At 43.7% G+C, this 21161-nt stretch overlaps 1 protein-coding gene across 3 annotated transcripts; it reads left to right on the plus strand.

The window, feature by feature from the left end:
• Positions 1 to 1509: 1509 nt before the first annotated feature.
• Positions 1510 to 20931, plus strand: msi1b (musashi RNA binding protein 1b). Of its 3 annotated transcripts, none has more exons than XM_012921144.5 (15): positions 1511 to 1777; positions 2085 to 2125; positions 2634 to 2715; positions 2866 to 2950; positions 7591 to 7632; positions 8944 to 9036; positions 12097 to 12145; positions 12637 to 12719; positions 12803 to 12920; positions 15526 to 15606; positions 16450 to 16506; positions 16840 to 16899; positions 17303 to 17457; positions 19045 to 19090; positions 19196 to 20931. In XM_012921144.5, the coding sequence occupies exons 1-14, from the start codon at positions 1719 to 1721 to the stop codon at positions 19084 to 19086; spliced, it is 1047 nt and encodes a 348-aa protein (XP_012776598.1). In that variant the 5' UTR covers positions 1511 to 1718; the 3' UTR covers positions 19087 to 19090; positions 19196 to 20931. The 3 variants fall into 3 exon arrangements, with proteins under 3 accessions (XP_012776599.1, XP_012776598.1, XP_012776597.1); XM_012921143.5 differs by having other exon boundaries at positions 1512 to 1777; positions 19191 to 20931; XM_012921145.5 differs by lacking the exon at positions 16450 to 16506 and having other exon boundaries at positions 1510 to 1777; positions 19191 to 20931.
• Positions 20932 to 21161: the final 230 nt, after the last annotated feature.

A 21161-nucleotide genomic window follows, 5' to 3' on the forward strand; every position in this document is an offset into this window, starting at 1 on the left:
AGGATAGGCTGTCCACCCTAGTCCAGTGCTTAACCGAGGTTTCTGATTGGCTTTCAAGCAACTACCTCGTTCTAAATACTAACAAGACCGAGACCATGATCATAGCTCCTCCTGAGCTACATTCTAAAATTAGTCAGGTCCATCTGTCAAGCCAAATATTCGAAATCTTGGAGTAATATTTGGCTCTTCTCTGGGTTTTGACTCTCATGTAAAATCTTTGTCCTGTTACTATCATTTAAGAAACATATCTAAACTGCGACATATGGTTTCTTCAGCTGAACTGGAAAAACTCATTCATGCATTTGTGTCATCACGCTTAGATTACTGTAATTCCCTGTTTACTAGTTTGGATAAATCATCCCTCTCTCGCCTCCAGACAATACAAAACGCAGCAGCCAGACTACTAACTCGCTCTACCAAGCGTGTTCACATCACTCCCATCTTATATTCTTTACATTGGCTCCCAATAGAGTTTAGAATTCGCTTTAAAATTCTTGTTTTAACATACAGAGCACTGAATGGCTCCAGATTATTTATCCAAGCTTTTTATAAAATACACTGCTGCTCGTCATCTCCGCTCACAGACTCAGAGTGTGTTGGTTCCCGTACACGACTGAAGACAAAAGGGGACAGAGCCTTTCAGTCTGTTGCACCAAGGCTGTGGAACAGTTTACCACAATTACGTTTGCTTGACTCTGTGGATTCTTTTAAAAAGCAGTTAAAAACTTTTCTGTTCAAACAAGCCTTTTGTTGATCTACATATTTTATATTTTTTACATTATTTACATTTGATCTTTTACATTGTGTATAATGTCTGTTGATTGTATTGTTTATTTTAATACTTGTGTACAGCGCTTTGTGACTGTTTGTCTGTGAAAAGCGCTTAATAAATAAATTTTATTTACTTACTTACTATGGGACTTATGAGGGATTCAGAAACCTTCAATGTGCTATCTGTGGTTGTAGATACACAGTAGAGTAAATGTGTGCAAGGTTAAGAATTTGTAGCTCTTGACAAATAGTTTGAATCGAGGACTGCTTCCACTTATTTCTTGGCTAGCTTTGAGTTAGCATGCTATCTATACCGTCTGATGTTGTTTTAGCAGGATAATGCAGTTGTTTCTGTGCTGAACACAGTTTGCATTCTATCATCACACTCTTGTTCTTTCATGCAATAAAAAAAATAAAGGTAATGTCGACATCTCCCCTCCTCAAAAGCTCTAAACCACTGCACCATTTCTCTCCTCCCTGCGTAAAAACTGAAATCAGCTGATTTTAGCGCAGGAAGAAAAAGGCATGCTTGTTTGATTTTTTTTCTTTCAATCCTTATGTTTTTGTTTGTTTGTTTGTTTTGTTTTGTTTTTTAAAGACCTAAACACTTTTCTCGGTAAAAACTGTACAGGTGCTACCCAGTCAATGCTTTTATTTTTAAAGGCGTTCCCGGAAGCGGTGGTAGTGATGGCAGCAGCTTTGACTCCGTAGCCGCGTGTCTCGGTGGTGGGATGAGAGAGAGAGAGCGTGAGTGAGAGACAACAGCGAGGACTGACTGGAGGGGGGAGGAGGAGTCTGTCCCAGCCTGCATCTGGCCCGCTCCCCTCTCTGTCACCCCGGGCCAAACCCGCCCAGCTCCTCTCACTCACTCTCCGCCTGTTTTCCCGCACGGCTCGGCCCGGACACACACACAGAGCACCCACTCACACACGGCGCGAGGACACGGAATGGAGACGGAAGGGAGCCAGAGCAGCCTGTCCACCGCGGACTCCCCGCATGACCCCTGGTAATGGAAGAAAACTTTGTTTTTTAAACTTTCTTTCGCACCTCTGATCACACATACACACACCTCTGAAACAAACCTGCTATCCTGCGAGAGGACTTCCACGCACACGCACAGCTCTCGCGTAAAATCAGAGGTGATTCTCCCTGATCATCCACCTTTAAAAAAAAAAAAAAAAGCTCCACGGTTAAACTTTCCAGGTCTCAACTTTGTCATTTCTGAGGTGCCGCATTAATTTCACCGGAGGTTTTTAAAAAAGAAACGATGACTGTGTCGCCTAAATAGAAATATTTTCTCTGTTTTTCCGCAGCAAAATGTTCATAGGTGGACTCAGCTGGCAAACAACACAAGGTAAATCTTTTTTTTTTTTCCAACACTAGCTCTCCTGAAATGCCACCATGTCGTTAGAAATCCTGGCGTGGATCACAGGGAGCCAAACCAAACTTATTGGAAAAGCTGTGTTTGTTACGGTGTCTGTTGGGATGAACTCAGCTTGTTTTTATTTGTTGTCTCTTTTTTTTAGTTTTGAAGTGGCAAACACGCTCAGAATGAATGCCCCCATTCACATATACCATAGTGGATTCTTATAAGCTCATTAAAGGGGTGGTGGGGAGGTGTTAAATTCTTGAGATTGGAAATGATTTGTGATTTGAATTTTCTTTTGACACGTGAACACGTTTTATGTTTTGTCACTTTTAATCTAAAAATGCAGGAAGTTTGACGAAACAAATCTCAGCAGGCAAATCACCCCCCTCCCCCCAATCCCATCCCCTTTGGTTAACTTTTTGATATTAAAGTACTTATTGCTTGTTGACCACTTGTTTCCTGTGTCTTCTATCCTGCCTTGTTTGATTCCCAGAGGGTCTGAAGGAGTACTTCTGCAAGTATGGCGAGGTGAAGGAGTGTATGGTGATGCGAGATCCAGTTACTAAGCGCTCGAGGTGAGGGAGCTGTTCCCGGAGCTTGGAAGTTTGTCTGAATTTCTGCGATTTTCTCGCTCCTCGTAATGTGTCATATCAACATGTGTCAGTAATGCCTTCCCTCTCTCTCTCTCCCTCACTCCCCACCTCCCCCCACCCTGATGCCCACAGAGGGTTCGGATTCGTCACCTTTGTCGATCAGGCTGGCGTGGATAAAGTTTTGGCTCAAACCAGGCACGAGTTGGACTCCAAAACAGTGAGTTCTCTGTATTTACTTCCCACCACCGGATAATCCCATTGCTCACTGTTTGATTAGTGGATTTTCCAATAATCCGCTACAGAGGTGTAACATTGCTCCATTTTTGGTGTGTTTACGATCGTTCCACCATGTTGGTGTCGCTCGAGTCTGCCCGCCGCCACACCTTACACATGAACCTGTTCATCTCAAAGATGTTAGCGGAGACACATGGGAGGGGGGAAAAAGTGCTCTTTCTCTCCTCTCTCTCGCTCTCTTTAGACAAACAGGCAAAATGTTACCCAGTGTCAATTTCCATAGAAACAAGGGGGGGGGGGGCTGGACAGGGTTGAATTCACTGCCAATCTTTGATTTGGCCTCTAGGAAGAGGAAAGCAAGACTTTCCTTTCTGCTGTTGGTTTTTTTCCCCTTCTTCTCCTCCTGCCCCCAAGGGGTCGAATTGACCCCGAAAAAAAACTTTCTCAATGAAACGAGAAAATGCAACCTGAAACCATCAAGGTGTGAATGCGGCAACAATCAGACTCCCGTGAGCTTCCTGTTGATCACGGAAAAACTGTGAATGTAGCCTCGAGAAAGTCGCACATTCAGGCCTTTTTCACCTGTGTGAATTCTAACTTCAAATGTATTAATCGCCTGTGTTGCAGAGTGAGTGTGTGTGCGTGTGTGTGTGTGTGTGTGTGTGTGTGTGTGTGTCTTTGTCAGTAATGAATGTGGGCTGGCCTGGGAACAATGTGGCCCGTTGGTCGCCATAGGGACCGCTGCCCCCGCCTCTCTCCTCAGTGGGAGTGGTAATGGCTGCGGGTTAGTGACTGTATTGAAATGAGGGAAGCCTATTTCTTCTTTCCCCTCTTTTGTGCTCTGCACGATTCACCTTCTCTGGGAGATAAGTGGAGGTGTTGTAGAAGGAAATGGACGAGGAGAAGATGAAGAAGGGGAAAAAAATGGTTGTTCACTGTAGAAAGTTACAGAAATAAGACATTTCTGTTATTATGACTTCAAAAGTGACATTTTTTGGAGGAGTGTGTTGGGGGTGTTTGATACAGAAGTTAAGCTGAATTCAGCTCTTCATAGTTTGTTGGTTTCCCAAGTGCCCGACTGCTATAGTGTCACTTGCAGGCACGACAGCTATGACAAGTAGCACCATCATGGTTGGACGCCACTAACTCACCATGGGGTTTGTTTCCATAGTGACCCCCCCCCCCCCCCCCCTTTCTTCACAGTTGAAGAATGGCTCTGTCACAAAAGAAAGAAGATAACAATGCACATCATTTACAATCATTTCTTGGATACCAGAAATCAGACTGCGCAAACAGTTGCAGGCGCAGAGAGAAGAGGTCATGACACCGACGGTTTATCCTTCAGATAAGCAACTTATTAAATTCATCGCTGGCTCCACCGATAATGATTCCTTGTCTTTAATTTGACACCCCCCCCACTCCACCGCAGCTCGTGCATCAGCGCAGCCTCACGGGCCGTGGAAGGGCCCCTTGTGGCTGGCACTTGGGTGTCGGTGGTGTTTTGGTAGGGGTGCCGTGGCAGCCTGTGTGTGTGTGTGTGGTGTGGAAAGGGCTCAGTGATCAGCCACAGGGGTTGGATGGTGAGTAGAGTAGCCCTTTTAGACCGCTGCTCACCCTGCCCCCTCTCCCCTCTCTCATGCAGACAGGTTATCCTGTTAGAGAGGGAGAGAGAAAAGTTCTCCAGTGGCAACAGAAAGAATGTGCCATGCTGTGACCGACTGAACCGCTCCAGCACTGGAATTAACGCAGCTTTGCTCGGCCGCAAGGCTGAGGAGCGAATACTGTGCTGCAGAGGAATTTATTGGTACTTAATGTGTTTGAAGGACAGATGCTGTCCGGTTTTGACCAGTGTGCTGCAGCAGGCCTTACTGTGATTTATGCAACTGCTGCTCTGCTAGCTGCCCCTCTGGGTGTCCTCCCGGCTTCCCACTGTCTGTAAAGTTAGTGACGGCCGAAGCAAAAGACACTTTTGTGGGACAAAGTGTCCATTCAGCTGCAGCTCCAAGGTGCAACTGTGGAGAGTTTTACAACAAAGTCACACAGCCTTTTAGTTCGAGTTGCATTAGGGGTTATCCTACTCCCCCCTCCTGCTTAACCATTTCCATACTGAGATGAGTGGAAAGACTGAGGTGGTGGTGGGGGCAGGATAACCCCGTCTGTGATTACTGTGACTCTCCTAACTAATAGGATTGGAGTCAACAAGCTTGAGTTGTTCCTCTGAGATGTTGAGTGCGGCCCAATCGGTGCGTTGCTTTAAGTGCGTTCCCAGCTCAGGCTGTGACAGGCAGCACACTCGGCCAACTGTTGCATAGCTGGGATGTAGCCGGTCAAAGGGGATTACCCTGATTTCATAAACCTCTCTTGGAATTACGTTCAGCTTCTTCCCTGTTACCTTGAGTCCGGTGAGGTTAGACTCCTCTCTAAACTACACCTCTGAGGCCTCACATGTATTCATGATATTTCTGTCCCATATGTTTATGTTTGTTTGTTTGTTTTTTAAATATAAAAATCTCACGAGTGAATGTTTTTTAAATTAAAGCCGTCCCCCACCCAAAAAAACCCAACAAAACAAATTTTGTTTAGAGTCGTTAATCATTGAGAACAAGATGCCCCAGCCTCATAAAAGTCCAGTCAGTATGTATGTGCATTGGGAATTTCCCAGTAAAGTTCACTTCTTGCATGTAAGGTCAGTTTTTAAGTAAGTAGAAAGAAACGTTCAGCAGGTGAAAGCAAAGCTGGTCTCCTGTGTCACACTCTGAACACCTGAGGCAACGGGATGAGTCCGATAAACACGGCCACTTCATGTGCTTAATGTTCACAATTTCCTCACCACGGATGTGCCGTGTGCTGCCATGTGTTTGATTTTGTGTGTTTGTGTGTGTGTGTGTGTGTGTGTGTGTGTGTCTTGTTTGTTTGAATGTACACAGGAGTTTTGGACATCGGGAGGGTTGGTGACCGGAGGTGACTATCAGAGTAGTCTAGCCACCATAGAAACTAAACAGTAGACTCTGCATCTGATCCTCCAGTGTTAGCCTATAGTCTTCTCACTCTGCTCTCTAGAAAGAAAGTGAAATAAATAAATAAGAGACAGAAACTTGCGTTGGTGATGTCGACTCTCATTAGAAAACTCTGGTAAATGCACACGGTTTACCATAGAGGCTCTAGCTCTCTACTGTAGTTCAACTCTACCCTCTCATGGTTACGGACTAATCTTAGCGCTGTACTGTCTCACCATCTGTTAGTGTAACAGCAGTACAGTGTGGCGTAGTCTAGTTGTTCTCTAGCTCTATTAGACCGTATAGACTAATATAGAGGTCTCAAATTCCAATTTTACAGCCTGTCTATGATTGCATCTTCATGGTGTGGTTTGGCTCTCTCTCCAATCTTAACCTTGGTGACATTCGGGGGGTTAGTCCACATCAGTTTGGGTTTTTTTGTTGTTGTTGGTTTTTTGGGGTTGTATTAATCTGAAATGAGTTACTCAGTTAAAAAAAATCACTTTTATTTTTCTGGAAGTAAAGATGACGGACTGCAGGGCAGACCAGCCAGACCACCTAAAGATCACACAGGTCGAATGGTTTCTATTGTTGTCATCGCTTGCGTCACAAGCAGGCCAAAATCGAACGAACAGACTTGGTGTGTCCGCTGTCAGCGCGATGTGATTGACAGCTCTTTGTCTTCCTTTCCTTCCTCGTTTTCTCCCGCTGTCTTTCTGACACACTTGACCTCCGTCTCCGGCTCTCCTTCCTCGCCGAGGTGAGGTGTGTTTGTGATTGTGGTGTCCGTGTGAGATTCCAGGAGATCACATGTCACATGGTGGTGACGAGAGAGGCCTGGGGTTCGCCGGACATTCCCAGGCATTCCACCTGCGCGAGCACGCTCACACACACACACGCACACACATGCACGGAAATTTACACGATCGATCAAGCCAGAGATGCATGTGCCTGCACCACACAGGCAAATCCATGCAAAATAAAAAAAACACAAACTAGTAGCACACCCTCGCACATGCTGCACACTCACTGACAATGTGTGGCTTAAGCAGAAGAATGTAGAGCACGCACTCGCTTCGATTCAGTCGGCCTTTTCAGGCAGAGTTTTTTCCCGTTTTGTCTTGGTTGATGGAAAATGATCAACAATTTGTAAGTACTTTATTAAGAGACGCTCGCTGGAGTCTGGTACAGATTATTATACACTTGATCGTGCTGGAGGTGTGGCCAAAATAAGACGCAATCACTACATCAGTGTTGATACACGTAAACACGCACACTGGCATCACACACCTGGAAGACTCGACGCTTGAGTGGCCAAAGTCTGCATTCGGATTTCTGATTTAAAGAGAAATCTGTAGATTTTTCGTTGTGGTGTCGTCACGTTTTCTAGTACAGCGAGGCCCAAGTTTGATGTGAAAAACAGGTTTTTTAGACATCAGTGTTGTGTGGTATTAGTGAACACGTGCGCTAGGCATGACAGGATAACCTGGATGTGTTGTACCTTCTCTGCTGACTTGCTAAAGAATGAAAGATGAGGGTCTGATATCAGAATACACCAGGGCAAGGCGGCGGGTTATAGCAGCGCATCACTAACCAGGTCCTCTTTTCTCTATATCCTTTGTTTTAGATCGATCCAAAGGTCGCATTTCCTCGCAGAGCCCAGCCCAAGGTGAGTCGAGCGGCCTCCTCGCGCTTGTCCAGCGTCGAGTGTTTTCTGTCACGTATCTGGGACAGTGCCTCATAATGCTGATGTGAGCACAGGTTAACAAAACCTTTTAGACCCTCACCTGAATGTCGGTGTTACATTTCAAAGCAATGATGTTCATGTAAGTCAAATCAGAGCCAAGCGGAGCCTTATAATAATGAACAAAACAACTGTTTTCCTTTTGTTTGATGTACAATTTGTAGCTGTGCTTTGACAAATAGCTGGAATTTCAGTTTTACTGATCTTTTTCTTTTTAAAAATTTGCATTTACTGTTGTACTCCAAAGTCCCACCCTGACTTAAGTTGGTGTCCAGCGCTGTTCGAATGATTAGTCTAATTAATCAGTTAGTCGAAGTATATAAAATGAGTCGGCAATTCTGGCAATCAATTAGTTGTTTTAGGTCTTTAAAAAAAAAAAAAGGACCCAAAATTTGACGAGTCCAATCTCTGAATGTTTGATGGCTCAGTTTAGTAAAAAAAAAAAGTGGTTTTCCTTTTGGACTGCTGGGACAGATTAAAAACAGCAACAACACTGCCCATGTTTGTATTTTAGTGAGTCATTTGTAGTGTTATAGTTACAGAAATTGAACATTGAACAACAGTTTATTCTTTTGGTTTTCTCTCACTGACTGCTAAGAATAAATTTTATATATTCACTAATGGAAAGCCAGCAATACGTCATACAGCATCACTCACTCACTTCGCTCACTGGCATCAGACAAACTGCGAGGAAGTGAAACAAAAAAGCCCAAATAAATAATAACAGGTGTCCAATGCTTCCTGTGCACACGATTGGAGGAACGCAGGAAGTCCTGCTTTTTATTAAAAGATTTTGTGAATTGCTGGTCAGCGAATAACACACGAGAAGCTGAATCCTTAGCATGTGAATCTTTTAAAATCAGGGCTTTTTATTGTTTTGTTTTTTTTAAATCTTCACAGCTTGAGGACATCAAACTTAGAGGAGCAAAGTCATTCACAGCCTTTAAAACAGAGTGTTGCATTCTTGCTTAGTGTCATTACGGCTAGTCAGTCAGACACTTTCACATGTGGCCTGTGCTCTTGTAAAACCTGGCAGCAGTTTGTATTGTGTACTTAAACGGCCTAAAGAAAACGTGTGGATGATAATTCTACCATTACACTTAATGACTTCATATGATCAGCTTTAGTGACACAGCTTTATAATCAAATGTAGCTCTCACTGAACTCCATGTGCATGTATTTCTAATGAAACTGGTTCATGAGTGCTGCCCTTTCTTTCCTCCTTCTTTTGTCCAGTTGGTCACTCGAACCAAGAAAATCTTTGTGGGAGGCCTGTCGGTGAACACGACTATCGAGGACGTCAAGCAGTACTTTGACCAGTTTGGGAAGGTGAGTGGTGGGTCCACGCGGTTTGGAATGAAACCAGCCAGTCCTTACGGACTTGCATAAGTTTGCCGGTGCAGAAACAAATCAGCAGCTCAGAAAAGCCGTAGTACCACATCCCACAAGCTCGGCAGGTTCAGATTCACAGCACATTCTCGGAGAAAAACTTCACTTTGAATCAAGCGACTTGACTGGGAGTGAAGGAGTTACTGGGGAGGAGGGCGAGAAAAAAAGGCTCGACGAGGACAGAAAAAAATAACGAGGCTAGGAGGCTCTGGGAGCAGCAGGCGAAGTTTAGGGGGACTGGAAGACGGAGCGAGGGGTGGGGGGGGAGTGGAGGAGGAGGTTGTGTGAGGAAGGGGGAGAAAAGTTTTGTAGTGAGTGTGTGGTGATGGAGAGGAAGGAGGAGGGATTATCAGAATCTGAATTAATCTGATGTAACAGCTGCTCCTACCCACAACCCCCTCCTGGCCCGTTACCGTGGTGACCCGGCTTGTCCATTGTCCCCAAGTAATTCTGCGGGTAAGGGGGTTTTGTTCTGCGGGAGGAGGGATGAGGCGGCGTTAGCATAAGTGTGTTGGTTGTGGAGAGTGGGGGGGGGGGTCCAACTCACGAGTTTGGGAGCAATAAATAGAAGTTGAGTTGTTGTAAAAAAGCTTGTAAACTTGGCGCTCTTCCTTCAGTTTCTTACGTCGGTGTTTTTAAAAATTAGGTTTGAAAACTTTTTTTTTTTAAAGATGTTTTGTGTTTTGCAAGATTCTGAAAGGCGTGGGGGCCGAAAAATAGACCGTGGGCTGACAAAGGCATCGTCAAGGGAGGGAGGGCCTTACTGAGGGAGGTTTGCAGAGGGGTAAGAGAGGGAACTGGGTCAAAATGGGGTATGTGTGAGTGCTGATCGGTGGTGGTGGCGGGGGGGGGACCATTATACTGCTGTATAAAGCTGGGCAAATATTTTGCTAGTTTGTTCTGAAGTTATCTGCATACTGGTGGTTTCTGGATTAATTACAATCCAGTGTGTCTTCTGATATGAAACTGACCGTATGTAATACGTGTGGTTTACATTCACACACTCAGTTCTTTCAGTTTTTCGGGGATCTTGTGCAAAGTTATCATTCAGACTTTTTTGTCCAGCAGATTTCAGTCTGCACCCCAAGCCCTTTAAAATGTTTTAAAAGCAAAGATGCAAAGACTCGGTCTGAGGTGCTGCGTTTCTGACCGCGCGTTGCTTCATTTCCAGTGCCGAAAGGTTTGGCCTCGAGTTCCTCTGTTGCTCCCTCCTCAATCATAGCGTCTAGATGAATTTTTGCCGAGAGATATATCCAGGGATGGACGGTGAAATGCAGGCTTCAGCCATCCATGGAAGTTCCTGATTAGACTGCCTCACTGGACCTTTTGTGTCCCGTCCTGGTGAGGACAAAGGAGTGCGGAGAGGGATGGGCAGGGGATAACAGGGAAGATGAGAGGTGGGGGGGAAGGATGAGGGGGAATATTGTTTGGCAGTACTCTGTGAAAATGCTCAGTGTTTGAAATATTGTGCAGTTAATTCTGTTCCCGCCATTAAATATTGTTTTGATCTTCTTCATAGCATCCCAAAGGCCGACATGTGCGGTTTGAGCCCACGTCGGGTTTCTGTTTGCTTTAGTCTGATCATCAATCACTTGCGCCAGTCTGCACGCCGACCCTTTCCTCTGCTTGACTTTGTAGTAACTTTGGGCCGTTTCTCCCACTGGTGTCCAGAATAAAGGCTGGTTTTTTTTTTTTTTTTGTGCAGAGATGGAGACTTGTAGGCAGTGAGTAAATGTCAGGCTGGAAGTAAGCAGTGACTTGAGAGGCACACTGACACTCCTCACTCACCTTTGACCTTTCTGTAGGCAAATTGCCCTTGTGGGTTCTCACACACACATACACAGACACTGGGCAAGGACTGACACTCCAATGTCACTATGACAAATTACTCTGTGGACTGTCTCCAGTAAACTTATTATAGACCGAGAGCACAGATTTACTTACCAAATGTTTTTGTGGAGCTCTGAAGTATAAACATGTCAGAAGAGACTAAAAGCGAGAGAAATAAAAGCAGAGACTGAGCTAAAGAGTAGGTCAACTTTGACAAAAGACGCTGTGTGTGTGTGTGTGTGTGTGTGTGTGTGTGTGTGTGTGTGTGTGTGTGTGTGTGTGTGTGTGTGTGTGTGTGTGTGTGTGTCGAACAGACACCTGTGTCTTTGCTCTATAAAGGGAGGCCGGGCCAGAGGGAGAGGTCAAAGGGAGAAGAGGAGGAGGAATTATGGCTGACTGTGCCAACAAACAAAGCCTCCAGGCCTCTTTGTTCTCCCTCTCCCTCTCCCTTTGTCTCCTCTTTTTCCTCCCTTTCCACTTTGACCCACTCTTTTTTCCTTTTTTCCCCTTTCTCCCTCTTACAGGACTCTCTGTGCTCTCTTTCACCACATCTCCACCTGTCGCTATTCCTCTCACTATCAGCTCTCCCCTCTCATCGAGTCGCCACCTGCCCGATGGATTCACCTTTCTGCTTGTGACTCGCTACTTTTTCGTGTGTGTGTGTGTGTCAGTGTTTCTCTCTTTGCAGTGCTCTTTGTGTCATTGGCACTCTCCCATCATTCATAAGGCATATTTGATGTTGGGCTTGAACTTTCCTTTCTTTTTCTTTTCCCCCCTTTTTTTTCTTATAAGGACTTTTTGTACAGTTGCCATGGTTATATCAAACTCTGGAGGGGGTCAGAGGGTGGGTGGTTTATTAGCTCTCTGTAAGAAGGAGCTAACGCAGCTTCCAACTTTTTGTATCGCCTGTTATGTACGTGAGCTTGTTGTGGAGTTTTTCAACATATCTTCCTGTTTTTGCCCCCTCGGCCTCCTCTTTGTAACCTGTCGCTCGTCTGCAGCCCTCCCTCTGCCTCCCCCCTCCCCTCCTCCCGCTTTCTGTCCATCTGTTGCTGAGCCTCCCTGCAGAACTTGAGAAGGGCTGAGGTCAGGCAATATGCCGCGTGGTGAGAGAGAGAAAGAGAGAGAGAGAGCTCTGAGTAAAAAACTGTGTTGTTTGTCTCCCCTCAGGTCGACGATGCCATGCTCATGTTCGACAAGACCACCAACAGACACAGAGGTGAGATGGACTGACCCCGCCTTCCCTCAACTCTTCCTCGTTTTTTTCCTCTACTGTTCCCCCACCCATTTCTGGTTGTCTATTGATCCCTCTCCAACCCCTCCACACCCCCCATCGTCCTCCTTCCTGTGGGCTGAGCTGCAAGGAGACGAACGGGGCTAGTCTAATTAGCCAGTCCGTTAATCGGGATCAGGATAAAGCCTCCTTAAGCACCTCCTCCCCACCCTGGGATTGATCGATTATGACAGCCTACCAGCTTTGCCCGGGCCTTCTGGCCAGGAAGGGAGGGAGGGAAGGAAGGATGAGTGCAGAAAAAGGAGCATTGAAAGAAGGAGGGGGGCAATGTGTTAAGCGGCTATTACACCACTAATTACTCCACACTATTTAGCTGTACTACTGTACAGAAAGGCCTATTGTCTAGTTCCAGCGTGTTGTGTGAATTATTACGATCTACTGTTTTTTAACTTACAAACTTGCCTTCTGCTCGTCAGGATTCGGCTTTGTAACATTTGAGAATGAAGACGTGGTGGAGAAAGTGTGCGAGATCCACTTCCACGAGATCAACAATAAAATGGTACGAGGGCTCAATTTGCCACTCTTGCATCAGCACAACATAGAAACTAAGGTGTGATCATTCTCCTCTCTTCTGGAAAACAGGTGGAGTGCAAGAAAGCGCAGCCCAAGGAGGTGATGTCCCCCACCGGCTCGGCCAGGGGGCGCTCTCGGGTGATGCCGTATGGGATGGACGCCTTCATGCTGGGCATCGGTATGCTGGGTAAGTTGGCATCGATCAGGACAGGAAGGATGTGGCGGCGCACATGAACCCAACGGTAACTGCTCCAGCATTAAAGGCCCAGCTTCCTCAAAGGTCACGCGGCGCCTCGCTGGGAGAAGGCTGACCACTGCAGCCGGCTGCTCGCTTCAGCTTATAACTCTCCCCCAAGCAGCTCATAAAAGCTGTGACCTCTGTGGCGCTTTAATACATGTGTTAACTTTACATATTAAAGCTTGAATACCACACTTGTGTACAGTTTAGAAAGTCACAGGGGGTACAGTAAAGGAGCGCAATAACGTGGCTGAAATACACTTATATTTATGCAACCAAATAGCACCTTTTAATTCCTTCTTTTAAAAACTGTTTCCTCTGATTTGTAGCACCTGTAGTCACGTTTTTGTGGACTGGAGCTAAAGCCAGCATCCCTGTAACTTCACCAGCTGGGGTGGATCCTCACACAGCTAAAGACAATATTTTCCAGTGGTTTTTCCAGTCGATCCTTGGGTTGTAAAATGAGTGAAATGGCCCTTTGAAAAAAAAGGTCTCAAATAGGGCTGAACGATTATGGAAAATAATCTAATTGCGATTTTTTTGCCCCAATATTGCGATGCGATATGCGATTATTTTTTAAGGTATTTGTCTTTTGTATTATTAAACAAAGACAAGCAATACATCATATAGTATGGCCAATACTATATTACATTAATTTTAAACTGTTCTTTCCTGGAAGACAGACCTCTGTTATGATGACATGAGGTGATGCATGAATTGATGACTGACATTTTTATTTAACTTCTTCAATCACAACAGTATATTTGAACATACACAATAGTTTATTTTTAGCTTACAAACATCTGAGCATAAAGTGCTGACAAGGAACCCTGGTGTAAACATTAAAATGAAAGTCAGTACAATGTGCAGATTGCAGAAATATACATAAACAAAATCAGTGGCTTTACCACACTCAGTTTTTCGACATCTGTGAACTACTAGACAGTCATTCAATTAAAAAATAATATTAAATAAATAAAACTAATAAATAAAAAATACACACATCTTACTGATTTCTGCAGTCAGTAACATTACACATAAAGTGCAAACATAATAGCAATTGTATAAACACACACACAAACACGCCTTTAAAGTTTAAAGGCGTGAAATTGGACGGTCTAGTTCTGATTAGCGTCACCGCTGTCTCGGTGGAGTTTAATAAACTCGGCCGTCTGCTTCTTGCTATCTAAAATATAACCAGACACTGGTGTAAATTCTCGACTGTCTCATACTTCTGTTTAATAAGTTTTCTGTTTGACGTTTAGTCAGCTGTGTGAAAACCAAGGAGGAACCCACCCGGGGGATTAATAAAGTTTTATTTTATCTAATCTAATAACTTTAATCTCAGCCAAACCGATTTACTCACGAACAAACAAAACACTGAAAAAAGCCCAACAATAACATTTTTAGGTTGTCTAAGTGACTTATATATTACGTTTAACCCGAGCAGCGAAACTCCGCGGTGATCTGAAAATGACGTGCCGGGAGTTGTGCCGTTCTCGGCCGCATCAGTGACCCTCGAGCTCCCGGCTAGCTGTCGAGCTGGTGGGTAGCAGACGCCTCTGAAAACGTCGAAGCACTTTTGCAAATATGGGATATCTTGATAAACCGAGCAGATATTTGATGTTTACACAACTACTTTCTCGCCTGAAAATATGTTAAAAGTTTATTTTGTGACCCAGAAAGATTAGTATGAGTAATTTTAAAACTTAGTAGCGGCCGCCATTGCTGGAAACTGGAGTTTGGCTGGGCCGCGCTATGAATTCTGGGATATGGTAGTAATTTGGACAGCCTTCGGCGCGTCGCTGTGACGTAATCGGTCTACAAATGCGGCCTCAGGAGGATGCAGCCCATGAATTGTATAATATAATCGCAGTATAATCGCAGCCTTTGCGGTTAGAAAATTGCACTTGATCATGTCGCGATATGATCGCAAATGCGATATATCGTTCAGCCCTAGTCTCAAACCTCCATTACTGTGAACATTATCCTCTACAATACACCCTTTACCCTTGTACTGACAACCACGCTGGTGCTACCACCTGCTGTTCAATCTGAGAACTACTTTCTTCAGTTTCAGTTCTTTAATTATCCAGTGCATAGAAAGGATTTGGTGGCAAATTCTTTCTCTGAGGTGAGGATTTAAAAAAATGTTTACATTACTTTTGTTATCCTGTTGCGCTAATGCTGGGTAACATTATTGTTATTCCCCTGAATGTTCTCCTGAGGTAGGTTCTTCAGGTGTCAGCTTGCATTACAAAGAAATTCCCTGAGTAATGAGCACCGCTGAGAGTGTAAGTGAAGACAATGACAGAAATCCGCCCAGTCCCGTCCTTGCGAGGAAATCCAGATCACAGGTGTAGGATATCACACACCTGCATGTCACGGATTGTACAAAGCTTCACTGTTAGGGGGCAGCAAAACAGCACACACGCATGCATTCCTGTTTATCTATTTCGTGTTCAGTATTTCACCACATGTGTAATTGTCCTCACTCGGGATACATCCCATGTACGCCTCAGTTCGCATATTAACGCCAGTTTTCTTCCCACAGGTTATCCAGGCTTTCAGACTGCCACCTACACCAGTCGGAGCTATGCTGGCATCACTCCTGGATACACCTACCAGTTTCCTGGTAATCGCAATATACTTTATGCTCCTTGTACCCTAAGGACTATTCTTTTTAAAATCCTATTTCTGGGAATAAAGATACAGCCATCTTTAGTCGATGTGCATCCTTTGGAAGTGCCTGGTGCCCACTAAAACGACTCTTTCTAAGACTGTGGCTCAGGGTCATGTTTAATAAAACAAAGAATGGACACATCAGGTAAATAATCCGAACTGATTTGCACAGTTTGCTCCCAGCAGCCTTCTGCTGGAGGGAATTTCACACAAAGGTCCCAGTTTGTGTGAAATCGCACGTTCCACAGGATGTATTGAATAATGAGGTGGAGTGTTGTGTCAGTGAGTCAACTGAATGAAGTCAGTAGCTGGAGTAGTGTCACGTTGAACAGCCAGTAGACACACTGTCACAAATACAAACATGTTTCCATGGAAGCATATAAAACACAGTGAGTGCAAATGGCTGCTTGTAAATATCAGGGAGTGGAATTGCATCTGCTTTGCTTGAGTGTGTGTGTGCATGCATGCTAGCATGACATTGAACTTTAGTGATGTGGAAACGATTCCAGTAAAAGAAAATGCGACGCTTTCTTCTGAATGATTTGAAATGATCAGCCTGGACGACCAAACTGTAACTCTTGCTCTATTGTTTTGCTGTCTCAGCAGGATGACTGTGTGTCATTTAACTCCACTTCTTAGACTGTAAAACATCTTTCCGTCCTTTAAGTACACGCACCTGCCCTGTGCGTGTACTTCCTCTCACCTGTGATTTGCCCCTCCCCTTGGCTTTGTGTGTGTTGTCCTTGCTGGCAGTGGTGGTGTGTGTCTCAACAGCACTCTGATGTTTCTGTTTTAGAGTTCCACTTAGAGAGGACTCCCCTTCTGACTTCACCCCACCCCCCTGAGCTCACAGGTCAGTCAGTCCCTCCTCTGGACTTTACAAGCAGCACGTTGTCAGTCTGCTACATGCCCACAATAGCACCAACACATGATCACTCTTTGGTTTGCATGTTTGTGTTTGTCGGTCCTCCTTGGTTTCTAGCTGTAGGCTGATTGCTGACAGTAATGGGGGAAGAAGTAGGTGTTTGGTTTAAAGGGCTCCTCTGGTGACCTCAATGGACCCTGTTTTAAGTTAAATGATCCTAGAATCTGCAGTTCTTTATTGAAAGTTGTTAGCTTCCTTTTACATCTAACATTTGCTCTATCATATGTTTTAACTTAATCTTTTCTTCTCTGCCTTTTTTAGCCATTCCTCTCACGGCATATGGACCAATGGCAGCTGCGGCAGCAGCGGCAGTAGTCAGAGGTACCAAATGACATTAAACACAACATCCATCATCTGGTCAAAATACTATTCTCACCATCCTCAGCTGCACTTATCATCAATTTGAAAAAATATCAGCAATCAAATTATTATCAAGTTTTAGTCTAAACTGCAAGTGTCAGTGTGGGCATAAGTGGTGAATCACCTGATTGTTAATGCTAATCAATGAACCGTGCTGCTAGTGTGTCTAAAAATGAGATTTTTCTCATCCAGTGTGAGACAGAGAAATGACTTTCTCTCCCTGCAGGTTAGAAGATTTACATTTTAATCTGTGTTAAGTCCTCTTCATTAATCCAACCTCCGCTCGCTTAACCTTGGCACTAAAATGATAGTTGAGACAGGTTGATGTCTCCGTTATTGTGACGTCATTATTTTTTACTTTCAGGCTCCACCCCGTCTCGTTCTGCTGGATTTTTAGGTACAAGCAGCCCAGGTCCGATGGCAGACCTTTATGGAACAGCCAGTCAGGAATCGGCCGTCAGCAGTTACCTCAGCGCTGCAAGCCCTGCACCAAGCACTGGATTCAGCCATAGTCTGGGGGTAAGTTACTGTTGCCATTAATTATGTGTTCCAGTTTTTGATTTGAGTCGTGTCTGACCCTTAGTATCACTAAAGCTGTAACTTCTGTCTGTTACATCAAGTCTGTTGGTCCTCATTTAAAAAAAAAAAAAAAAAAAATCACATTTAAGCTAATTTCCCGGTGAAGGCAGGTAGCATCTGCAACGCTTACTTTAACACTGGTACATCACTGCATTATCCTACAGTTTGTCTTCTAATATTTTAATTATCATAATAATTTAGGCTGAGATATTATGTAAAAGGTCAATATCACACTCTTGTCTGTCCATTAAATACAGAAACTGTATATAGAAGATGGGCATAGCATCCGTGTCTAAAAACCGGTTCATCTGACTGATTTATCTGCGGGCCAGTATTGTTGGCCAATATTAGCTATTTGCTAATTTATCTGTATCTGCATTTATAATGGCTGATAAATGAGTTGTGTGGTTGCATAGTCTGGCCGCCAGAGAGAAATGCAAATTTCCTTTATGTAATACGCATTTGGGACCCCACAAATACAACAACCAGCTGATCCAAGAAGAGTCGGGCAGGGCGCATAACAAATGCTAGGTTATTCTGTTTGGGTTTTGTGTATCCAAGAGGGAGAAAATGGTCTCTACATCCTGATATAAGTGGCACAGTGGTTAGCGGTTAGCTGTTGCCACACAGCAAGAAATCCACAACAAAAATAACATCTTGATATCGGTCTTAAAAGTCCAATATTGGCCCCGCTCTACTGAAGTCAATGTGCAAGTGCCTTAAATCCACATTCCCAGTAAAAGCAAGCGGGGCATGACTCCTGTGTCACTTTAGTGTATATTTTGCTTTTGCTGTAAGTTAATTTAGTGAATTATGATCAGGGTCAGAAACGAGTGTAAAGCAGGCTCCACTCATTAACTAATGATTTGCGATTGACAACCTTTTACCCAAAGCTAAGTCTGTCATGGCTAAAAGGTTCATCTTGAGGCTTAAAAGTGGTACTAATGAGTGACATCATGGATGCTGCTTCCATCTTTTGTATACAGTCTATAAGGCTGTATATATCACCATGCTAGCTTAGCTTGAGACTGGAAACAGTACTTCTAAACAGCAATTCACATTAAAAATGTTTTTTTTTTTTATACAAAAGTGTTTTTTAAACCGTTTTCATTGAAGCAATCAAAAGTAGTTTAGACATGCTGGTTAGCGATGGTGGTTTCTGGTTTTAGTCTTTGTGCTAAGCTAACTGTGGGAATTGCTTCCTGTTGAATGGACAGATGCAGGAGTGGTATTATCTGATCTTATTTGCCATTGCAAGAATGCAAATAAGTGCTTTTCTTAAAATGTTGAGTGATTAAATGAACTTGTTGAGTGAACATCACAAGAATAAACATTAGAAGCAGATTCAGCAACTCTACAATTTGGTGTTTAAAAAAAATTAATCTGGCCCTCATTTAACAGCTTATTTTGGTGTGTGTACATTTCCAACTCCAGTTATTACCACCTTTAGCCCAAGATGGCAAAAGTAGTCAGCGTAGCTCTTAGGCTATATGAAATCATACTGACCTTGCATGCTTGCTCCCACAGGGCCCTTTGATTGCCACGGCCTTCACTAACGGGTATCACTGAGAGTGTGAGTCAGTCCTCCTGCTAGCTGTCATCCTTTAAGTGTAACACATACGAGTGCTTCGTGCTGCCTAACCTGTGAGTAATCCCGCCGGTTTGTGTGTCAGTGCAGAGCTGTAGACTGAGAGCTGGAAGGAGTTGAAGCTGCTTTGGAGCTGATCTGGCCTGTCTCTGTCCAGTCCACGTCTCCGGCTGGGGTGGCCTAACCTGTAGCCAACCTGCCCTGGTGTCAGCTACATCCAGTTGACTCTACAGACACCACACTAAACTCCACCACAATTTTATTTTTTTTTGGGGGGGGGGACTTAAAAGAAAAGAAAAAAAACCTTCTCAAAAAGAGCAAAAACGTTTATCACTACATGTAATAGCAACACATTCAGATGCTGTATTTCTTTGTGTTTTTCCTCTGATATGTTTTTGTGATGGCTGTGTTATTTCATGATCTGTTTTGGCTGTGATTCATTGGTTCCTTTGACCTCTTTAATCTGATCTCTCTGAGATGGGAGGAGTTTAATCTCCAGGTGATGGCTGTTTGAAGGTCAGGAGATGTAAAATGTACTGGAAAGCTGTATATTTGTCACTAGTTCATACTGAATTTTAACATTGGGGATTAATACTTTTTCTCAAATGTGTCACAAAGTGTATATCTTGGTAGTTTTTTTTTTGTTTTGTTTTTTAACAATGACTCGTTACTAATAATGGTCAGACGACAAAGGTCATTAGTCTCTGTTACGTAATAGGCCTTCATGAGGTGTACAATTTTGTAAAATTTTGTAAATACGGCTGGTTAGCGGGTGAGAGGGTTCTGCAAAATTTGCGTCAGGGAGGCGGGAGTGTTTTGGCGAAATGGTACGATCTCTTTTATCAATCTTGACTGATAGTTTCACATGAAGGTCGAGAACATTTCAGTTTGTCTGTCTGTTACTGTATTTCTCTCCAGGCGTTTATAAATGATGCGTCACGTGAGTCTTACGACATTGAGGAGCAGCGTCAGAGTTTTACTTGAGCGGGTGAGGGGCTGCGTACTGAGCGACACTTGCTACTGTTCGGAGACGAGGGGTGTGGAAGCACTCCTGTTGGGAGAGGAAAAACACGACTTCTTACTTTATCATATTGTTGTTTTAACTGTGATTTTTAAATACGTGATGATTGTGAGGGCAAATGAAGGACTGTTACGATGGAGCAGTCGTGCACAGTTTGCGTTCTGACTGATTTCCTCTGCAAGATGAGTTGATATTTGTGTGTCATTTGGTCTTATTCACATTGGTTTCCAATGTGCCATGTTTTGTTTTTTGTTTTTTTGTTGTTGTTTTTTTTTTGGGGGGGGGGTACCTCTGCTGCAAATGTGAAATTTTAATCTGACCCTTTTTTTTAAATTATTATTATTATTACATTAACATTGATATAAAAGTGTGGGTGGTTGAACCTTTTAGAAAGGTGGGGTCTTATTAACTCTTGTTTACCTGTCATACCCACCCCACAGCCATCCATCGCTGCATATCCACTGGAGGTCACAGACTGGAGCAATGTGACTTATTTCTTTTGTTTTGTTTTTAGACCAAAACACTTATTTTCAGAGCTACTAGGATTTTGCACTGGCCGGACACGATAAAATAAAAAAGCACTCCCCATCTACAAAATACCAGGTTTTTAAACATTTTGATACACTCGCTCTGTCTGCTGCGAGCTACCATGGTATTTCAAACTCTGATGCTGATTTCACTGCATTATAACAATCTTGTCAACACTGTAACATTTTCTGATTTTCATTTTTCTCGTGTTTATTCCTTTGGAGGAAAGCAAAACTTTTTAACTTTTATTCCTAATAAATTATTTTAAAACATTCCACTTTTTTGTGTCCTGTTTGAGTTTTTCTTGATTTCCTACACAGACTTGCTTTTTTTCATTTAAAACTACTATTTCTAAGGAAAATGATCTTGTATTTCTAGCTCCATTTATTGGCTTGATTTGGCACAAATACATGACAGCAGATGGCCTTTGCTGAGTAAAATTAGTGCGTCTTAACATTTGTCCAGAATTATCATTTGTAATAAACTTCAGTACAAAACAATAAGTAA

The sequence above is a fragment of the Maylandia zebra genome, linkage group LG12 (genome assembly GCF_041146795.1).
Source record: "Maylandia zebra isolate NMK-2024a linkage group LG12, Mzebra_GT3a, whole genome shotgun sequence".
NCBI classification, from domain to species: Eukaryota; Metazoa; Chordata; class Actinopteri; order Cichliformes; family Cichlidae; genus Maylandia; species Maylandia zebra.